This window comes from Actinia tenebrosa, unplaced genomic scaffold, assembly GCF_029948245.1.
Source record: "Actinia tenebrosa isolate PJP-AT-01 unplaced genomic scaffold, QUT_ActTen_1.0 PGA_scaffold1__47_contigs__length_23844297, whole genome shotgun sequence".
Classification (NCBI taxonomy): Eukaryota; Metazoa; Cnidaria; class Anthozoa; order Actiniaria; family Actiniidae; genus Actinia; species Actinia tenebrosa.
In genome coordinates, this window is record NW_028292578.1 from 23,353,591 (window position 1) to 23,377,011 (window position 23,421).

Consider the following 23,421-nt stretch of genomic DNA (forward strand, 5'->3'; position numbering starts at 1 on the left):
GTTTTGATTGGTTGAGACAACCGCAAACAACTACCTGCAAATAAAGTTCTTCTCATGCGCAGTAACGATGCATTTGTCAACATGGCTCGCTTCCCTGTGACTTAAGGTGTTCGATACATAGCAAAAACAGCCAAAATATATTTTCTCCTTTCCGTATTTTATGTCTCACGAAATCAGCATCTTTTTAATTTACTTCAAAAATTCATGAAGTGTTAATGAGCATATACATTTAGACCTATCAGGCCCTTCAAATCCATCACGTGCATGGATCTTTATACCTGATAATAGTGCAAATCTTTATAAAGGACCAAAAGAGTACAAGAGTATGGCACGAATAAGGACCCTAAATACTCATTAATTATTCCTGAATTTTTTAAGTCAATAAACTCGCAGATCGCGCTTTATCAGGTTTTAATTCTGATAAAACACTCCTACTCGTTTATTAAAATATACTTATTATTTTTGTATTAGCATAATTTGCTGAAAACTAGCTGTTTAAAGCAAAAAAAGATCTTTTTTTTGTCTAAAAACGTTGGAAAAAGCAAGGAATAGAGGAATGACAAAAATAAAAAAAACAATACTTACAGGTTTTAATAATATAGATGCAAAAATTTCTCACTTCTGATTGGTTGAGAGCAGTACTGTTTTCCTGAAACACCAGCAGTGCAAAAATGTGAAACATGTTTCAGTAATTTGTTGAAAGACAAAAGAAATTCAAACTAGCCAATCAGATGACAGCAGTTGTCATAGCAACATAACAGCCTTCCCTCTCAGGAAGCAGCAGTAAGGGGGACTCGCGATTGAGGTCGTATATTCACGGGTTTTACCCGCGTTATTCCGAACGCGTCCGAGTCGGGTTTTACCCGCGCGACAAGTCCCTTACTGCTGCTGTGTTGGGTACCGCAAACGGAGGTTAAGATATCCTTTACATATAGATGGACGCCATCACGAGCATTAGAAATAAAACTGTGCGCAAACTGAGAACTCAGGTGTTGGATCGCCTGGATGCTGAGTTTGCCTTTACAACGTTTATGGAGGGCGATACGGACGAGACAATGACATATGAAAGAGCAGAAAGGATAATCAATTTGATGCCTGAAGGTAATTACCGTTTGGAGTTAACATTTATAAAGTATTTAGACGGTGAGTGGATGATAGAAAAGGGGCGCAATCCAATACGGGCGTCAGGTAAGCAAAACCTGTTTGTGCTGAATAAAGACACCAGGCCCGGAGCACTTGAAGGAATAGACATACTGTTCTACGAGGTCGCATACCCGGTTACTGTAGTTATTTATGGCGCGTACGAGATTAAGAAACCAGACGCTAAGAAGCTTAAACCAATGCGACATCCCGGCAACTGCGTAGGGAAGTTAGTAAGAGAGTTCTTCGAAGATTCCTCTCGGGGCGGTAAACTTACCCTAAAAAGAAGAGAAGCCATCCAGAGATGGGAAGATGCTACTCGTAGGGCTGGAGCAACTATTGACAACATCAAGAAGTTAGAAACTGCGTTAGAAAGGCGCATACACGTGAAAGACATTACCGACGGCTTTATTTACCCAGGAACGCACAAATACGGAGGCAGAGGTGCTCCTATAGTCATTTATCAGCACAACGCACACGCATGGAGAGAGTTAAGGTTTCCTAAAAAGAAGGAGACAAAGGTCTATAAGAAGTCACCATTGACAGAATTAGTTCATGAGAATTCCATATGGTTAATGGACGCGGAGGGAAGTCAGTTTATGACCCAAGATGGTACTCTATACCGACCGGAAATGGAACACCTGCGTATACAAAGTGCATGTGAATCCCTTGGTGAGGACTTCTCAGACGAGGTCCTCAGCTCTCGCAGTTTGGACTTCTTAGCCGCAAAGAAAAGAAATGGATGGAAATCCACACCGGAGGAGTTCAAAGATATAGCTAAAGCTTGTGTAGAACACGGTCACGGTGGTCTTTGGAACATGGAGTACGACGAAGACGAGTACGTGTCTCTGGATATGAAACACTGTTACCCTGCAAGTTTTAAAGGTCTAGGGGATTGTAAGGAATATTACGACCGTTACGGACATCCAGACTCCCAATTCTTCCGCGTTTCGTTAGACGGTCACTACGACGTCCCAGCAACTGGATTCGTACGATTAACGTCTTGGAAGTTGGCTAAAGACTTACATCCAATAATCTATGCGTGGTATGGGAAGCACCTGCAGGAGAAAGAATGGATACCGGTGCCCCTATTGAAGTTCTTTGAAGAGCGCAAACTTTTAAAATACACAGCGCATGAAGCCATACTTTGTCACAGCGCCTTCACGCAATGGTTACCGGAGCATAACCCCACAGCGCGCGTGGTCATAGGTAAATTCACGCAGGGCGCTAAGGAGGGCGAGAAACACATGCAGCGACGCCTGATAACAGACGAAGGAGAGTTAAGCTTCCTTATTAAGCGCGCCCACGAACAAGGAACAATGGTGTCTGTGGAGAAATGGGACTACTTCATAGAAGGTCAGAAAGAACAGAAATGGAATGCACTTTGTTACTACCAAGACCACAGGCCGCAATATTACCACCTGCGTGCGAGTATGTTAGCCTACGCGCATATTAACCTACTTGCGATGCTCCTACGGTTTGACAAAGAGGACGTTCCGCGCGTAGCCACGGATTCCTTGTACGTGAAACCGCACGTCTTAGAGAAGATGAAGGAATTTTACACCGAAGATGAGTTGGCGGAAAGTGGTCAATGGCGCGTTAAAGATGAGGAGATAAAAGCATGGAGAGAACGTGTAGAATATCACGGAGAACACCTCCGGGGCACCGTAACGCCGACGGAAGAGCCATTACCGTCGGTTGCGGACCCCATTTCCTACCAACGCTTCTCTTACCTTTACGGCACGGGAGGCAGCGGTAAGACGACGCGTGTGTTAGAACTCTTTCCTAAGATAAAGGTGCTAACGCCAACGCATCGTTTAGAAAGAGAACTCTGCGGTATGGGCCACGACGCGCAGACCTACCACAGCTTCTTTCGTTGGAATGGCCAAAAGTGGGTACCTGAAGCCATCCGCGACATACCACCAGTAATACTTTGGGATGAAATTTGCACCGTTCCTTTAGAAATCCTCAAAGAATTCGTAGAATTCCTCCGTGGAAAGTGTCAAGTAATATTCGCCGGAGATCCCTGCCAGCCTCCTCCAATAGCCGGAGAAATGCCCCACGAATGGCTAAAGGGGTTCGTAGACCATGCGGAGGAAATTAACACCGACTACCGCAGCAAAGATCAAATAAGAAACCTGAAAGCGGAATTAAGGGGCCTTAGTGACGCCGACCAATGCAAAACACTGCGCAAACGCGTACGAGCGAAGTCCTACGAGGACTTTCTATACGCCTGGCATCCAAAGGATCTGGTGCTGAGCAGCAAACGCGCAGCACAGTCTCGCATACAAAAGGATTTGCTAAATATGCACCAAGAGCGCTTCCCTACGCATCCCGTACCTGTTTGCTACAAACCCCACGACACCCGCATGCAAAAAAGAGACGTCTGGGTACCCGGTACCGACATCCAACTGCAGAACGCAGTAACGCATGACAAAGCCTGGGTGCCCATAGAAAAGGTGGAAAAAATAACCTCCCATCCAGACTGGCGCTTGGGCTATTGCATGACAGTCCACAGCGCGCAAGGGCTTACCATAAGAGAAACCTTATGGATCATAGACCAGCGGCTGTGTTGGAGCAACCTTATCTACACCGCCGTAAGCCGCGTAGAATATGCCAAACAGTTGAAAAGAGCCTGGGGGCCGCAACTGCGCTACGATAAGACGCCAGAGGACGTAGCTAAGGAGAACATTGCTAAGAAACTCCTTCGCTACAAGCGGCACGACGAAGAAAAAAATATGACGTTCGACCTATGCGTGGACGACGTCTATAAGAAAGGCGCCCGCTGCGCCAAATGTAACATACCTCTACTATGGAGGTTTGACCCGAATGACGATCAGCAGTTCTCCGTGGATCGCATAAATAACAAACGCGGGCATTGTAGAGGCAACGTAAGACTGACATGCCTAGAGTGTAATCGGGCGCGTGGTGCTGCGCTACTTTGAGTCTTTGGGGACTATGAGCAGCTCTTCCATGACAAATCCACGACTTGGGCCATTTAGGTAATACAACACGGGTTGCCCTTCCTTGGTGACGGACTTCGAAATCTCATACGTTTCCAGAGACCAGTTAGGATCCGTGGCTCTCTTACTGCCACCTTCGAGTTCCCCCGGCTGAGACGCTCGGCCAGGGTCTTATTGAATCTTTCGACGATGCTCTGACCCCTGTGGTACTCAGCTTCAGCTCTCCTAATCTTAGTGCTGTGGTCTTTCAGGGTCTTGGTAACCACGCCCATGAACTCCGTCCCCGCATCCACTTGCAGCAGCTTAGGCCATTTCAAAACGCGCTTATAAATCCTACCTAGGGCTTCTGCGACTTCCCCAGAATCCTTGCTGGTTATGGGTTCGGCGTCCTTGTATCTGCTTGCGATATCAACTACGGTCAAAGCGTACCTATAGGTCTTTCTTCTCACCTTGTCGTGCGGCAAGAAAAGCAAATCCGCCTGATGAACTTCATTGGGGGTATTTACGGTGAAGCTGGGCCTGGGAATGTACTTAGGCACGGGAAGATAGACCTGCCAGATGGTTTGTTTTTTCAACCAGTCCTTAGCCGTTTCTTCTGATACCCTGGCCGCGGTCGCGAGTTTCTTGATGGCCGACGCTCCTTTCCAATAGCCTTCGGGCCCATAGTAAATCCTTTTAAGTTTGTCCTCTGTTCGACCCATTATATGAATTCCAAAACAAGATTGATCTTTCGCCCGTTGAAATCCACCGTCTCTCCGTCCACTTTAATGGTGACGTTTATGCTTTCTACCAAATTAGACAAGTCATAGCTCAAAGAAATGGGAGTGTATTCTACTGGGTCAAATGGATTACCTTTGGGTAGAAACTTGGACATAAGAGAAGACTTTTCTCCATTGTTGTAACTATGGACCAAGTCGCAATAGACTTCATAAGAGGATGCGACTTTCCATTTTACATCATATGTACTGCCGCTATTTATCGTGGTACTAGTAAGGCCCAGGAGTTCTACCAATGAACTGTCCTTTAAATTAGCGCTTCCACTATTTTTCTTGAATTTCATTTCATGGGGTAATCCTGTGGTAAGAGTATATCCATGCTTTGCTAGCTCCTTAGCCAGTGTTATGGGGGTGTAATGGGAATCTGGTATTTTTGGTTTGTTGGCACCCACAACGACAAAGCCGCCAATCAAATTATACCAAGAATTGTACAAAGAGCAACTAACCAACCGAACCTTACAGGCTTTGATGGGAGGATTCAGATAAGTAGTAAAGTCATTCTTGTCGCTTTCCAAAAAGACGATCATTATATTAGATACGCCAAGGCCACGCCTCCCGCCAGCCCTGCGACTCCTACGAAGACCAATTCGCTATCTTTTTGTTTCTTAGGAGGCTGATAGTAATTCTTAAACTGAGGCTTTCTTAACCTAAAGTCGGGGTGTGCTTGCGCATAGAGCTTAAAGGCGTAGTCTGTATTTTCGAAGTTCTTGTCTGCCTGCATTTTGTCTTGGTAGTTCTTATCCAACCAATCCCTGTAAGCTTGTCTTTTTTCATTCCAAGCCGCCACGTCTCGCTGATATTTCTCCAGCGCTAAGTCGTGCCTTTTCCTTTCAGCGGCTAATTCTCCGCTTTTGTCGCCTCTGACTAATCTATCCAAATATTGACCGCCATAATTAGCTCCAGTGAATGCTAAAGCTGCGACGACTCCACCTGCAATCAAACTAGCCATTATATATTACGCCGTAGGCAGGTACTTTTCCTTTCGTAGGTAATCCTTTAGCATGATAGCCCCGCCTACGGCAGCGGTCATCTTAGCAAAGTTAGCGAAGCTCTTGCTTGGGTCTTCAGTAAAGCCTTCTTTGAGCACTTTCTTGCCTACCCAACCAATACCCGCAACGATGGAAGTAATAATAGCTGCTTCTTCAACAGTTTTTAACAACGCGGTCGACATTATATTACAAAGCGAGAAGGTTATTCCATTACGGGTATTTTGCTTCTAGGCTCCTGCACGGGTGCGTGATATGTTGCGGCCTCCCACTTTACTTTTGGCTTCGTAGCCCGCCATTGTAAGTAGAGGCTACCTGCTGCTATAGCAATTCCTATCGCGCCAATGACGTACCCAGGATTAATAAAGGATTCCTCTTCCTCCACCTTTTCTTCTTTTTTGGCTTTGTTCTTCCTGTTCATCTCCGCGAGCTTCTTCCCCGCGGCAACTCTGCCTGGAGATTTAGCCTTGGTAATCTTGGTATCTTCTACGGGAGCCTTTTCTGGTTGTTCTTCGGTGCCACTCATCTTATATCTAAGGACTTGAAGGACTTGACAAGTAACTTGATGACGACTTGACAATGACTTAAGGACGACTTGACTAAGTACTTAAGGACGACTTGACTAAGTACTTGAGGCGACTTGATCAGGTACCTCAGCAAGTGCTGCCTGGAAGACCTTTTCGACTTCTCTGTCCTTCTTGAAGTCCTTCCAAGACACCAGTACCTCCTTCAAGTCAACGTGCTGAGCTACGTGCAAAGCCGCAGAGGCGACTGCCATTAACTTACCGCACTTCAAAGACAACCAGCCGCAGGTTATCTTAAGTTCTTGGGCGATGACATAGTCCTCGCTTATGTCCTTCCGCAGTTGCTCCACGTCGTCTATGGGCAGCGCAAGTCCAAGCAATTTAGTCGCAAGTCGGATAGCGGAGTCTGCTACGGCATCCGTGGTCTTACTTGCAAGGGCGGCCTCATACCTCTTATGGAACTTTTTAACTTCCTCTTCTGACAACTTATTAACCTGCTCATGGGTAAGTTCCTTGCCTATCATTTCTTTGCACTTCCCAGAAGACACGAGGATGTTAAGTTGTTCCTTAAGGTTACTTTCATCTAACTGTGTGGGGACTTCATCTAAGAGCTGCTCAATATCCATATACATTAGGAATCATAGATTCCAACCGTGTAGGGAAACCTCAAAGAGAAGATCATCTTGGAATGTTGGTGCGTCTTTAAATGCCGCATGTATTCATGCAACTGTTCCTTGCTTATCTCACCGCCGTAGTCGCTTAAGATGGTTTCCAGGTCACTCCGGCTCGGAGTATAAAATACGACAAGTGAACCTATGTTTTCCCTAAAAGGCTTAGAGACGCTGGTAAGCTGCTGCGAGAGCAACCAAACGCTGATATTGTCGTGTCTGCCGCTAAAGGCGAGCTTCACTAATTCGGAGGTGCGCCTTTTTACGTCGTCCCCGCAGGCAATGTCATCCAGTATGAGGAGTGTCTGTGTATCCTTAGGGAATTGCTTGTGCCAAAACTTAAGATGTCCAGATAACTCGTTAGGGTCTAAGATATCTACGAAGAAGTCGTCATCTTTCACTCCTATGCCTTCCCAGGTGCGGTTATTCACGTAGGTGGGGCATAATAGCACAATATAGTCGAAACGGTATCTAAAGGGTCCTAATAGCTGCTCCACGATGAATTGGGTCTTTCCGCAGCCGGTGGGTCCTACTATCAGAGCATTGCAGGGAATATGGTTCGGATCCATTATATATACGATGGACCCAGTGGACGCAGTAAGAAGGATTGCCACCGACGCAAAAGATAAAAGAGACACCATAGAAATGCAAAGGGAGGAGATAGACCGGCTGAAAGAGCGCGTGCAGGAATTGTACGATGAAATGTGCGGCCTGAAGCGTGCAGAACGGTTTGGTGCGCTGATAACGATGGCGGGCTGGGCTAAGGAGTCCGTTAAGGACTTCATGCGATATCCCCCCTAGAATGTTAACAATAAGGTTAAATCTTTGTTAAGTATGTATGGAAACTATTTAAAAAGTGTCTTAGAATGTTAACAATAAGGTTAAATCTTTGTTAAGTATGTATGGAAACTATTTAAAAAGTGTCTTAGAATGTTAACAATAAGGTTAAATCTTTGTTAAGTATGTATGGAAACTATTTAAAAAGTGTCTTAGAATGTTAACAATAAGGTTAAATCTTTGTTAAGTATATGCTATTTAAAAAGTGTCTCAGAATGTTAAATCTTTGTTAAGGATGTTAAATGGAGGCTAAGATACAGTTAAGTATATATGGACTGTTCAATGTGTAAAAAGGTGTTCAGCACCAAACAAAGACTACAATACCACGTTCGTCGTGGCGTTTGCACGAAGAAGCCAATTAGTAAGATTTGTAAGGATTGTGGTAAGGAATTCAGCACCGTTCAAAAGATGCAACAACATCAGGATAAACGCATTTGTGGGCTTTGTAAGGACTGTAATAAGGAATTCCCCAACACCTCCGAAATGCAGCAGCATCTGAAAAGGGGCGTCTGTGATCAAACCAGACAGTGTAGTTTCTGTAATAAGATACTTAGTAGTCGTCAACGTTTACAGACGCACCGGAGAACGCATGAAGTGAATTATAGGTTTCTCTTTGGGGCGTATGACCTAGAAGGCGTGGATTGCTACCAATGTGCGGATTTGATGTGTCGCTGCCCGCATAAAGAGGATTACTTAAGGAATCGCATAGATTACCATAAGAAGATAGTCCGTACTTTCCCCTCTTTTGAACGCGCCGAAGGCGTTCCGTGGACTAAAAGGGAGTATTGGAGGCAGGAGTGCGATCGTTGTGGTTGTGTTAGAGAAGAGGAACATATCTTCAACTGTCTTAACAAAGATTTAACCTAAACGTCAACATTCTAAGACACTTTCGAAATAGTATGCTTAACCTTATCGCTAACATTCTGAGACACTTTTTAAATAGCATATACTTAACAAAGATTTAACCTTATTGTTAACATTCTGAGACACCTTTTAGGTAGTTTCCACACATACTTAACAAAGATTTAACCTTATTGTTAACATTCTAAGACACTATTCGAAATAGTTTCCACACATACTTAACAAAGATTTAACCTTATTGTTAACATTCTAAGACACTTTCGAAATAGTATGCTTAACCTTATTGTCGACATTGAGACACTCTTTGAAATAGTACCTTAACAAAGATTTAACCTTATTGTTAACATTCTGAGACACTATTCGAAATAGCATTTCTTGGGGCCTTTAATAGTAAAGCAGGGTTTGTGCAAAGAGTCTCAAATCCCATTCTTATTTTTATTTATTATTATTAAGAATAATGATAATGAATTAAGGATATTTAATAATAATAAATAAAAATAAGAACCCCTTTTAAAGGGCACTTGCAGAATTCAATAATAATGAATAATAATAAGGACCCCTTTTAAAGGTATATGCTAGCCTACGCAGCCGCATTCTTTGGAGGATTCCTAATCACCCTTTCAATATATGGACTGTATTACGTGCGAACTACCAGCCGATTGCATTACGCCCCCAAAACCGCGTAAAAAATACACCTGCCTTCATTGCGGCAGTTCATTTTTCGAAGGATCCTTTGTGGGGCATTGGTGCTCCGCGGATCCTAAAGCGCAGCGGACTTTAGCAGACATTACGAATGCAGAGGACTCTCAGGCTCATACTTAACCACGTCAAATACCCACCTGCCATCCTTTTTACCATGACTCATAACATGGGTAACATCCTGCCCTTCGATGGCGTACCTTATCCTATCAGGCGCCCAAAGGGTGTATGTTCTTTTTTATTCTTTAAGACCAAACGCAGGCGGTCGATGTCTTCAAAGACCACATAATTCTTTATCTCGTAAATCTCCCCCACCACCAAATCGCGCCAGTGCGTTTGTATGAACTTTAACTCGTTAAATTTATCCTTGTCCATATATTCTATGAAATATCTTTAAGTGTGTTGCCAAAGTCTCCGAGGTTTTAAAGACCTTACAACACCACCTGCAGGGAATTCGTAGGTGTTCAGCATACGCAGTGATCTCCCTGCAGATTTCGTCGTAGTCGCTGCTTACGAGCACCTTATAGCCGTTTTCTTCATACCTCTGTAAGAGTAGTTGCTGATCCTCAGATAACCTGCCGTTGCCTTTCGGGGTCTTTAGCTCTATACAGAAACCGCGGTAATGTGTGTGCGCATTCAAGATCATTAAGTCGGGTTGACCGCGTTGGTAGCCCTTCTGCCAGCACTTTATACGTTTGCCGTCTGAATCCTGCAGTTCACCTAGACCGGGTGCTAAAAGTATCTTAGGGTAAAACTTGCGGATGTAGTCCACTACCTTTTTATGCAGGTCAAATTCATTTTCTATTTTGAATACCAACTTGTTTGGACCGTCAAAGCGTCGCTCTATTTCATACTTACCTGTCTTCCTTAATGCGGGAAGGACTTCTTCGAAGACCCAATCGCGAAACTTAACGGCTTGGGGTAACTTAGAGCTAAATATCAGTTCATACAAACCTGGCTCAGATATGAACACAGAATGTGGGTGCATAGTAGAAGCGCCCTGTTTTAGGGCCCTTCCTAACTCACTCGACCTTTTTTGGTATTTCTCAGAAACGTGCTCCCTGATTGCGTTTCTCGTTTTTTCATATCCTAATGCAGCTGCCACCTCTTTTCCCTTAAAGTACAAAGTTTCGCCTTGCACTATGCATTGCAGTTCGGTGTCGTCGTTTTGGAATACGCGTAGCATTGTATATCTAAGAAATATTTTAACCTTAATATGCAACACTTTTAAGTTGGTTCATTTCTACGCTTAGCTGCGCATCAGACACCACGAAGATGTAGCAGTTTATCTTGTCGCCGTCGCTCGCACTGATGTTTTTGGTGCGCTTGATCTCCAATGTTATGCCATCCTGCGTGTTTACTAAACGTAAACCCTGACCATGTAGGTCTTCGTCGTTAATGGTGCGCATATCAATCCACAGCGCATACTTATCCTTAAAGAATTCCTCAGGGTTAATTTGGTCGCCAAACTTACGCTTTGCCTCCCTGTAGACGTCTTCACGTTTTATTCCCTGGGAGTAAACCTTGTTTGGAACGCCGTTGATATTCACGCCGACGTTAGTAATGTTGGGGTTGTGGAACGCTTCGGAGTCGCGCTTACCGGCCTCATAGGGCTTAGCAAACACCAGCATTAACCCCGTGAGACTTCTTCGGGGGAGGTTAATGCTTTGGTTGATAACCTCATCCGTCTTATCCAAGAAACTGAACGTCTTATACATCACCACGTGGTCGTAAAGGAATGCCTTTCCGGAGCTGTATTCCATGCCGGCGCTACGGGCCAGCTCTTCGCTGTACACGGTTTCGTACTGTAGCTCTAAGTTGGTGATAGAATAGGGATCAACAGTCCCGCTAATTGCGCTGTCCATGCCTCCAATGACGTTCGTAGTGTCCGCCAAGGTTACTTCAAACTGTAACTCGGATAACTGTCTGGGGTAATACACGCCATGGTTCGTAATTACTTCAAAGTCCAAAGGGATAACGTATTTGGCACCGTACGCAGTTACTACCCTTGTTGCGTCTGCTACTGCGGTTGCTCCGCTGGAGTCAGTAGGCGCCGGGTTGGTGTCGCTGCGAAGTTTACGAAGGATAACGCTTCCGATTCCCTGCTCTATCTTTTGTGTACGGTCGAAGGCCGTCAGCCACAAATCTTTGTACGTGGTGTACAAATCGTACCTATTTAAGTCTAAGAGGGATTCCCCGGCAAACTTGATTCTCATCTTAGAGACGAGGTTCCTACCCACATTATTGACGGTATAGCGCTTGTCCTTGGTGCTTGGTTGTATTGCTAGGTCGAACCTTAACGCCAAGGTGCCAGGAACCAATACTAGGTTATCCGTTAGGCGGGGCACGCCTACATACAAGGTTTCTCCAGGCTTTGCGCTAGAAGGCGTGAATGTGACCCGGTGAAAGGTGCGTCCTGCTTTCAGCCCGCCAACCTGCTTAGGTAATACGTTGGGATTTAACTTTGAGCTTATCATATATAATGGAAGTAGAAGGAACGGATTTTGACCCCCTTACCGAGGAAGGCCAAGTTGATATTAATGACGAAGAATATGAAACCCTGCTTCCTGATGACAACGTAGACTCCCGAGGCCTCTTCGATAAGCTAAGACGCAAATATGGCAGCAGGGCCCGCGATGCTATGCGTTCCTTAAGAGATAAATTTAGGTCTAAGAACCCCCACACGCCCATTCCAGAATACTTACAAATGGAAACCCTTGGCGTGCGGTCGGACTTAACAGCGGACCTCATCAAGGACCTAAGGGAGCGATACCCAAGCCTAAACCTGGCTCTTTTGGACTTCCAAATAGGAGACAAAGGGCAGGTTCAAGTTAGAGAATCGGGTAGGGAAAAATGGCACAACCTGTATCAAAGGAGAAATACCAGCCTGCTTAACAACCAGCTTCCAAAAGGAGTCACAAATGCGCTTGGAACGCCCAACTTGACGATACTAAGCACTTTGACAGAAAAGGAAACAGAAGCTGCTCAAAGGGCCTTCCGTAGAGGTATTTCGAGGCCTGCCACTAAAGATGCCCTCAGATCCGCAATTAAAATGCAAGAGGAGCACCGGGTAAGACTCGAACAATTAGAGACCGTCGAAGAGGAAAAAAGCAAACAACTTGAAGAACTTCCAAAAGATAGCGACGCGACTGGAGGCTTAATGAGATACTTAGAGAAAATAAGGGCTGAAAGGGAAGCACTTAAGAATGAAATACAGGAAAATAATATAACCATCGATGACCTTACGCGACAACTTGATGACGTAACCAAGAAAGAAGGCGGTCTCGTCAGTCGCTTCGAAGCCGTCCAAGAGGAAAACCAAGCATTACATGAGCGCATAGAAGAATTGGAAGACGAATTCATTAAACAAAATAAACTAACTACTAAAAGCCATGCCGACGAAATCGTAGACTTTAGGAATAGACTTTCTAAGGCATTGGACGAAAAAAGCGACGCAAGGAATAAGTTAAGGGCTGCTTTGAATGAAGCGGCGGGAAAAGACACGGAACTACAGCGCTTAGGACAAGAATTAATGGAGTCTGTTGACAGAGAAAGACAAGTAATGCTGGACAAGGCAGTGGCGGAGGAACAAATACGGCAACTTCAACAGGCCGTCGAAGACTTGGAGTACGAAATAGATCGACAGCGAGTAATAATCGAAGATCAAACTCGCCCTGAAGAAGAAAGGGAGGCAGCCCAAAAGGAAGTAGAAACCCTTCAGGAAAGACTGGCGGAATTACAAACGCAAATAGAAGGTAAGGAAAAGGAGCTGGGGCTTACCACCAAGGAAAAGATAAAAAAGCTCCTTTTGAAGTATGGCGTTCCACTGGCATTTGCGATCGCTATTTCAAGCGTAGTAGGGGTAATCTTGTCCACACTTAAGGCTACGGGCGCAGGCGTAAAGAAATTAGGCAATGGGCTGACGGACTTGGGAAAAAAGATGGCAGCCGGTCTTCCTGGGCTGCTGGGTTCGGTTGTTTCCTTGGCACTTAGGGCCGGCGGCGAACTGTTGAAGTTCGTGGGGAATAACGTCTGGATCTTGGCTATCGGCGTGGTCCTTTTGAAGAAGATGAAGGGCTAATCTTGTCCGAGTATTTTACTGGCGGCTTATAATCGTCGTCAGACGCCCGAGGTGTTCTCGATCGTGGATAAGTAAAGATAGTATTCGCGCCGCCTTGGTAATGCGGAACTAAAGGTATGGCAGTCATAGTGCTAATAGGCTTATGACTCCAAGTAGCATCCGTCGGAGGAGTGTTGGATCCTGAATAAATAGCATTTATCAAAGTGTAAATAGTAAATTTAGTTGACGTACCGGTATTAATCTGAAGCTTTGCGTATTGGCAATTAGCTATCATGTGAAAAGTTACCGGCGTCATATCTTCTGAGCCCACGCAGGGCTCATATGAGAAATGAGCCGAATCCCTTTTATTTATTTTCGTCCTGTAAGGCAGCAACGGATGGTCATTCTCATCTACGATCCTAAACCCAATACCGTATTCATCCGCCACGCCAATGTTAATGGTGCATACGATCAATCCTAAACCCCCAACCTTCACCCACAATCCAGTGTCAACCCAATCATTGTTGGGTCCGTACCCCTCTTCCCTTAGGTAATGTAAAAACCAATCTTCCTTCGCGTGTGGGTTCATATATTTCAGCAAACATAGTTTGCTTCTAGAGACTCATTACCGTAAGAGTGCTAATGGTTGCGTGGTTATATTTTTCATCTCTTTGATTTTCTATGCTATTTACGCAAACACTCCCCGTATCATCTACGCGTATCTGCAGCTTTACCTTTCCATGGCAATCGGCGACCATGTGGAAAGTCCAAACCGATAGATTTTCGGCGCTGCTGGGGTTGGGCTCTACGGGAAAATGCACAGGCTCCCTGTTGTTCGTCTTCGCACGCATAGGTTGTAGTACACCGTTCGCATCCAGGAAGCGAAAGCCGACGTTGGCGTGGCTGCTCGTGCCAATGCAAATAGTACAAAGGATTAACTTCTTTCCCGAGTAGTTCAAATTCACGGACATACCCGCGACATCAACCCAAGATGGTAGGGTATATTTTTTCTCGCCTGTGTAAGTCGTATAGACACAATCTACTCCAGCTACGTAGGGGTTGTTCATCGCCATATATAATAACTCAGACCAACGCCTGCAGCTGCTAAGCCGGCTTTTAGTAGGTTATGGTCATATTCCTCCTCCTTTTTAGGCGCTCGGTATGGTTCTTTTGTTGGCTGCACTTTCTTAGGTGGTTGCATATGGTGCACTTTTTTAGGCTGTTCAACTAAGTGCCTCCTGATGGTGTCAGAGTTCACGTCATTCACCCCAAACTTCATGTCCTTAGTAGCTCGCTGCAGTTTGTTGTTGTATCCTACTACAGAACCAGTATTTATAGATAAATTACTAGGCATTAACCAACAACCCGGGGCTACTGCATAGTCCAACCTTGCCTTAGAATTTTGTATAGCTAGTTGGTAACGCTGTACGCCCTTGCTAATGTCACCCTCCAAGATCGAACTTTCGAATAAGATCAAGGCTTCGGCTCGCGTCTCTTCTGCGGCGCCCGTATTTCCAATTATGCTAGATCGGGTGTTTACTTGGGCTCCGAGAATGGAATACACGTAAGCTTCTATGCTACGGTTCAAACGGGCAAGGCCGGCTTTGGTTAACCCTTTACCCGTTTTGGGTATGAAATTAAAGTATTGCTTCGTTTGCTCGTCATTGACCATTTTGATAATCAGCGGGTTAGCTCCACCATACATACCACCCTCGTCTTTAAACAGAGGTCCATCGCGAACTTGCTTGGTATCCTTAACTGGACCCTCCAACCACCACCACTCGTTCTTCAAACGATAGTGGGTTTCTGGGTGGGAAGCCATGGTCCATTGTAAATTCAACGCGTGGACTTCCTTGTCACTTAGCACATGCCCGCCAATCCCCCAATAAGCCCAAATGTGCCCCAAACCATTGTTAGCACCCGCGGTACACCTGAAATCCTTCCCTACAACACCAAACTCCTTACAAAGTCGGTCGTAAGCAGGAACGTTGTATTTATTATCTCTTGGATAAAACGTGGCATCTCCCGGCAGCGCAATAACACCCATTTCATGTAGTATTCTTCTAACCGTGAAGTGAAAGTGAAACATAAATATCGACTCCTTCATCAAGTTTGCACTTACACCACAACCGCAAAGTTCAACTGCTGTGGCCAATAACGCATGTTAGGACCGCTTAACCATTCGTGGGCTTCTTTCGCCGTGGTATGAACAATGGGAACTTCTTTGAAGATATCTCGCACCTTTAACAGAAAGGAATGGTCGTTAGAGACCCGCATGTTCAACGTTAGGTTCAAGCTTGGATGTTCATCAAACGTAACTGCGGGTATCGGATAAGTACTGGTACCCAGCAATAATTCCTTTGACCAACCCTTGCGTTACCGTGAGATGCTGCACAGATACCGTAGGCGTGGGTTTTGGTTTAACGTAACCAGGATTCTTCAACTGATTGTCTATCTGATTAACCAGCGTAGGTTTCAAATCCTCATTACTGTACATTCTTTCGCCGTTGAAGTAAATCCCATCAGGTCTGCGCTCAAACTTACTGGGGTCTGCATGCGGAAACATCTTCCTAAAGGCCCTCCAGTTCCAATAATCGCGGTTGTCGTGATGCGGCTGCTCCTCTATGTTATTTCCAAAGGCGTCGTACATTAGTATATATAATGGATGTTATACCATCAGCACCTCCACTTTATCCTGATTTACCTAGGGAGGGACCTAACGAATTAAACGCGGAAAACTTTCGTCTGAATAAAGCGAACTTAATACTGGCTTACTTGGAAGGGCAGGCAAAACACTACGAAAAAGTTAGAAAAAAGTACGTCAGAGCCCGGAGTACGCTACATAAGATTGCGATAACTTCAGGATCCATATCCGTTGTGTTAACAGGCACCGGCGTTGCTACTTCGCTTACTGGACCGGGAATAATTGTTGGAGTTCCTTTGGCCAGCGTTGGAGCCGTCTGCGGCATTGTTTCCGCTGTTACGACAGGCATTATGAAACAGTTGTCAAGCAAAATATCAAAACACGACACGACAATAGCTCTGTCAAGGGCTAAAGTAAATACGATCACTGACCTTGTCTCAAAGGCTTTGCGTGACAGAAAGATAGACGACGTAGAATTCTCGCTTATCTTAGCCGAAGAGGAAAAGTACGAGAAATTAAAGTCGGACATAAGGAACAAAAAAACAGTCGTAAAAGATCTTTCCGAGGAATCTCGCAAAAAGATCTACCAGGAAGCGAAAGAAGAGCTTCAAAGAAAGCTTGCTCAGTAAACATCTGCTTTGAAAAGAGCGTGACAGGATTTCGTTTACGTATCGAACGTCAGTCTGGAAATTACGCGTAATCTTATGCCATAAGATTCACTATCTTCTTGGAATCCATCCTAACAGTGGGTGGTTGGGGTCGATTTCGTGAAATATTTCGTAGATTACGTCAGGGTAATAAGGAATATCCTTATCCAGCCGACAAAACATCCACTCGGCTTTTGTCATATCAGAAACCTCGGGAATAGACTTACCGGTAATTTCAGACAAAAGATAGGGAATAGCTTTGTAATATTTCCCTAGTTTTAATTTTTTCAATGTCTTCCGTAGACTTTGCGGGGTTGGCTCTTCTAAGTGGTCTATGATTTTCTCCTTTACTTCATCGTCTAAATATACCGGATGTAAACCTTGGATATAACTCATCCAGTCTCGGAAGTATTTTATTCTCTTATAAGGTGTTTTCGTACGACCTCCATTGGCGTAATACTGCTCTTTGGTAGCATTTGGTACGGCATTACGAATATTCTTGCCACATTCGTAACACTGCGCTGACGTGTCGTCTTCTATTTGCATTTTCTTACCACAACACCAGCAACCCCGAGGCTTGGGTATGTTAACTTTGGATCTTAGGCAAATCACACAGAAGTCATTGGTGAAATTTTTACATTCATGCATCGTATATCCGACAAATATTTTAACCTCCGTTTGCGGTACCCAACACAGCAGCAGTAAGGGACTTGTCGCGCGGGTAAAACCCGACTCGGACGCGTTCGGAATAACGCGGGTAAAACCCGTGAATATACGACCTCAATCGCGAGTCCCCCTTACTGCTGCTCAGGAAGTTCTTAGAAAATTCAAGATGGCGGATTTTCATCTTAAAAATGGATTCAAAAATGCTAAAAAAGTCAAGCTTCATCAGTTGAAAATTTCATTGAACTTCAAAACGTAGTAAACTTCACGTCCTGTCATGTGCAAATGACGTATACTTTTTCACTTTCATCACCATGACGATACGTCACACACTGTGCGACTCATGTAGCCAATTCTCGAATGCCTCGAAGACTCACGTCTTGGTAAATATTCCCCGATATTCACATTATGATGCATTTTCGTATTCACTTCATTTACACAATAATTGTCAAACATTGTATTTCTTATTTCTAGCATATGATTCCAGTTTCAAATCATGTGCATGGAGGATAAGCGTTTAACGCAGCATCAAAGTTTAAGTCTAAATCTTTTATTAATTTTTTAAATATACTCATGTGTAGTCTGTCCTTTATACTTATTTATGCTCCTCTTTGTCATGATTTCCGGGCAGAATTTCACGAGAAATAGGCATGCAAATACTCGGAAGATATTTAATTAAATAGAAAGAGAAATGTCATATTTCCCAAACTTTGTATAGTCGTATTCATTGCACTATAGACGTTTCAAGTATTCATTAAAAAACTGGGGGTTGCCTTTCTCGTTTTTCGTGCTTAATGACCTCAAAATATGACAAATTACGACCTCTATGACTGATATGGCTTTAACCGGAAGTAAAGTAAAAATAACACCATTCCTTGCAATATATATGCTTTAATCAAGCTAAAAATGATAATCTAAAAAAGATAATTACACTAGCTAAGCGAGGCATTTTATCATGTTAAAGTAATATTGTACAAATGCATGTAGCCTTATTGTATTGAAATATGGATTTACGTGTAGTCAAGAGAGTCGTCGTCCTGAGATCAAATCCTTCAGTTATTTTCAGCAGTAAATATATACCTTCGGGAAATGTCTTTTTTTCATATTTTGTAGGTGGATGCTATACGGTCTTGTAACTTAATATGTGAAATAAGAAATAGGGGTCACCATTCTCGTTTTGGATTTATCTTTAAAAAACTTCGCAAAATGGTAGAAAACTTACACCTATCAGAGGGAAGAGGAAAAAGCGAAATTTTTCGACTCAAAAAAAATGAAAATTTAGATTTAAATAGAATTTTTTACTTGGTATATAGAAGAGTGCCAAACAAGGTAATTATCTTAATGGCAACAAATATGAGCACGCATTCTAGCGACTTTCCTCTAAAACCTGTGCTTTGGGTCGTATGCAACATGCAACATGCAACATTTTAATAGTGGTATATATTTTTTCTTAGGTAAAAGGGGATGAACTGTTTTCAACTGAGCTTCAACCTTATTTTTATTTGCATCAGCCTTCGATCCTGTATTAACTTGTCAGGTATGATTAAGAAATAAATAGCTAATCATAACAACATTGTATCATTTCATCGCACAGAATTGGTGGACACATCCGGGATATTTCTATTGTTTTGGCGCGAGGTTCAAATCATGTTCATCGGGCTATGACTCGTTAACAGAGCAAAATTATAAGAGAATTGGGTTAAAATGGCTCATGCTTCATCACAACCAGCATTTTAGTGGGTTCTTATTAAATTTTTTACATGGCCAGGGGGTGAAATGAAAGTAAAGATATCATTCTAGAGTTATGGGGAAACTAAAATTGTAAACGAAAAATGTTTTCAGAGGTTTTTTACCAAAGAAAAAGAAGGATTTTAAACTATTTTAGTATGAGATTCATTACTGAGGTCATACATCTTGATCTTAAAATATTTGCTTTCCAAATCAGTTGGTTATTGGATGGCCAGGAGGTGGAAAAAAACTTCAATATGTGATTATGTTATAATTTCCAAACTTTCCCAATTCATATCACGTATGTGGTTCTCGATCTTGAGGCTCCATAAACGAATGCGAAAACAGCATACGTATGCTTGTAAAAGACTCCCTTGTATTAGTTTGAAAATATTGTTTCCTAAAAAAATAAAATCTAGTATGTACGATATATAGATGATTTAGATGGGTTTATAATGAAGTTAAAATTGTAAATTTGAAAAGTAATTTTCCGTTGATAATTAAATATTGTGTCCTACAGATGGGTTAAAGTGGATTTCAAAACCTTCGAACCAAAAGTTTGGAAATGTTGGATCTACGGTTCACATCACCTGGCATTACGATTGCAACCAGAAATTTGTTGTATCTACACTTATTTACGACAATAGACAGATAGCCCAACGACTCCCAGCTACACACAAATATATTCCAATAAAGAATAATATGGATGCTCATTTCTCTGTTATCGGTGGATCAAATGTAACAATGATCATCTTTGATGTTGAAAAAGAAAAAAGTGGATCATATTGCTGTGAGGTTATTTGTATTGGTGAACCATCAGAAAAGGCATGCACGATGCTCTTCATATATGGTGAGTATCGCACCCAGACCGCTGTATGGAATAACGAAATATACTCAATCCAATTCAATTAAATTGACATCAAAAACATCAAAGTAATAACACTTCTCCTACAGTGCATACGGACTGAATAATCTGTGAGTCGTCTAATGCAATGTTGTTAAAAATCCTATGTAAGCTGCGTAATGCCTAACTGGTTTTGCCACCCAATAGGTTGCTATCAATAGACGTCACTTCCGGTAATAGCTGCGTTTTTGATGGCTTGTAGAATCTTGGAGGTTGTTTTGATCTCTTGTTTTCTGGTTTGATATCGTGAAAATAGTCAAATACAATAGTTTGAAGACTTATTTTGACATGTTTTGACTTAACATCCGCTAGTTTCCCCTCAGTCAACCGCTTGTTTGCCCCCCAGTCAACTCCAAAAAGTCACGTGATTGATAGTAAGCAATAGACCTATTGGGCTTGGGGTAATGTTTCCCTTGAGAATAAGATTCTTTGTTTGAGCTGTATCCATATTCATGTGTCTTCTCATGTGCAACCGAGCACAAACCTTAAACAAATAATTAATGATACTCTAGGGAATGACACGTGGTCTTAAATGGGAAAACATTACGTCAAAGCCGAAGAGGTCTATTAATAAAGCAGCCAATGAATTGAATTCGAATTTAGAAGTTTATTTTTGTGGAGGGAGGAAAAATCGCAGAACCCGGAGGAAAAACCCTCAAACCACAGGAGAGAACCAACCCTACTCACGTACGACACCGAATCCTACTCATCAGTTATATCATTACCTTCAAAATGGACGGCAGTAAACATTTCCGAAAGCTCGGCAAAAAAAAAAAAGATAGACGTATGTAGTCGAACTTACTTTAATCAATTTGGCCTCGTTTCTTGCATTGGTATGTATGCCGCATTCGGAACCTGGCTTGATGAAAAATTGTCACCAACTTTGCCAATCCTGACTATTACGCTCAGCCAGCAAGAGCAAAATCTCACATTTATTCTCTCTCTATTTCTATATGTAGCTTTGCCTCGTATCAACTATCTGACCTCGCACCTTTATGGAACACAAGGAGATTCAATAACATTAAGATGTAATGCCTCTGGACATCCAGCACCCAATTATACATGGATACACAAGGATACGAACAGAACAATGGCTAATTTCAGCGTAACGTCATTCAACATCACTGGTAAAGAATCAGGAGGAGAGTATTGCTGTCACGTGTCAAACGGTTTTGGGGAGGTGAATAATTGTACCTCCCTTAAAGTGATAGGTAAACTGCTTTACATTAACTTAAAACATATTTTCTTTCTTTTTTCTTTCTTTCTTTCTTTCTTTGTTTCTTTCGTACAATGGTACGCCCAAGGTACCAAACCACCAACCAACCATTAAAGAAAACCGGATTTAAGGGGTGGGAAAAGTCCAGGCCATGAATTTCAACCCGAACGATATAGATGAATTGCTGAATGTTTCCATCCGGTTCATCGATTGCCGGGTAATGATAGACCAAGATATGTTAGATAGACAAAGACATAGCATATCAGTATAGTAAACAGGGAGCAAGATAGAATAAACTGGATCGCTCAAAACATAAAGATCGTACCATTTCAGTCTAGTTTAAATAACCCTTTGGGTTTACAAGTGGTAAGGGATAAATGCCCTGGTTATATGTCCTAAAATGTGTCCCAACATCTAGCCAACATTTTTTGGGTCAAATGCTTAGATTGATCTTTTTGCATGGTCTGCCAAAAATTAAGCAATAGAAAACTTTTTTCCGTGTTTACATAGCATCACGAGGGGAGGTTGGGAGAATTCGAGACAGTTATGCAAACCCGAGACGTAGTCGAGGGTTTGCATGACTGTCGAGAATTCTCCCAAACCCCTGACTGCCTGCTGTGGCCCTGACACAAGTCAAAATTTGGAACTTCGTATTCAAAATACATTTTTGGGGGCGTTTTTTTTCCTCGAAAGAAATTGTAAATTTTTTAACTTGTACCGGGAAAACACGAAAGTTGTGACGTAAGAATTGTGTTTACATACCCTCATGCAAACATGGCTATCAACCAATCACAGCGTGCGTACTATTTAATTTATTTTATAATGTTAGATCAAACATATAGTAGTTAACGTGTTAACTGTGATCAAAATGTTGGCTACAAATGTTGAGTAACGTCGAATGCCGTGTTAAATGCTAGCTGAATTTTGGGTCAGGAACCATTTCTTTTTCAGGGCCATTATCGGGTCTTTGCAAAAGGAAATGGGACTGCGGAAGCTTATGCATGAAATGATTCCTTGTACAGCCTCTTTACGTATCGGTTTGTCTTTGTACTGATTGTGCTGAATGTACTGAGCATACAAGTAAGATCCAAGCGAACAAAGAGAGGCAGATAAAAAGATAAATTTGAATGATAATTTTGATATATGTATCTTGCCATTGTTGTTATATAGAATATCAACCGATTGATACAGAGCTGACATCGCAAATAAATTGTACAACAGCAAATAAGACATTCAAAATATTATGTAAGGCAGACGCATCGCCATCAGTGCAATACTTCATCCAACAAGGGAACAAAACAATGGTCAATTCCTCTGATGGTAACGCAACAATTACTACAGCAGAGAATGGATATCTTAATTTCAGTTGTATTGCAAAGAACAAATATGGACAAGGAAAAACAGTGCATCTTGAAATACCAATCTGTCGTAAGTAGCAGTCTTAATTCTCTTTAGTTATTGATCTTTTGGAAGGAAAAAAAATCATCACATTTATTAAAAATTTTATTATAATGAGCATTACTTACTATGTTTAGAAAATTGCACTACACCTTTTCAATACGCTAGCGCTTGCCCAACAGCTTTCACTCTGAATAATAATCGACAAGAAAATGAACCAATCAATAATGATAATAATAATAAGAATAATAATAAGAATATGTAATAGGACTTCATGCTGTCCAATTAAGAAGTAATTGGACGAAGAAAATTCCGAGGACTGACAAAATTGGATGAGGGCGTAGGCCGAGTCCAATTTGGCAGTCGGAGGAATTTTTCGAGTGTAATTATTTCTTGATTGGGGAGCATGAAATCCCATTACCTATTAATTATATAGCTGCTTAATTAATCCCATATCAACAAGACCTGTCCAATTAAGAAAATAATTGGACAGTTACCTATATGGGATTAATGAGAAGCTGCTATGATAATAATAATAATAATAACAATTATTATTATTATTATTATTATCATTATTACACGAGAAGATAAATTTCGTATCTCCAAGCGCACATGTAATATTCTGTTTATCATATAATTATCCATAAAATACCTATATTTCTCCTTTTCGAAAAACTGATATTATGAAACTTTTAACCATTTCACAA

General features: G+C 42.5%; 1 protein-coding gene across 4 annotated transcripts in view; it reads left to right on the forward strand.

The window, feature by feature from the left end:
- Positions 1–23,421, forward strand: part of LOC116309102 (lachesin-like) — a 48,319-nt gene that overhangs the window by 21,689 nt on the left and 3,209 nt on the right. For all 4 annotated transcript variants that reach the window (XM_089033260.1, XM_089033261.1, XM_089033263.1 and 1 more), the window contains 4 exons: positions 18,923–19,005; positions 19,717–20,046; positions 21,060–21,311; positions 22,487–22,744. In XM_089033260.1, the coding sequence (XP_088889386.1) occupies positions 18,933–19,005; positions 19,717–20,046; positions 21,060–21,311; positions 22,487–22,744 (913 nt within the window). In that variant the 5' untranslated portion in view covers positions 18,923–18,932. The remainder of the gene's footprint in view (positions 1–18,922; positions 19,006–19,716; positions 20,047–21,059; positions 21,312–22,486; positions 22,745–23,421) is intronic.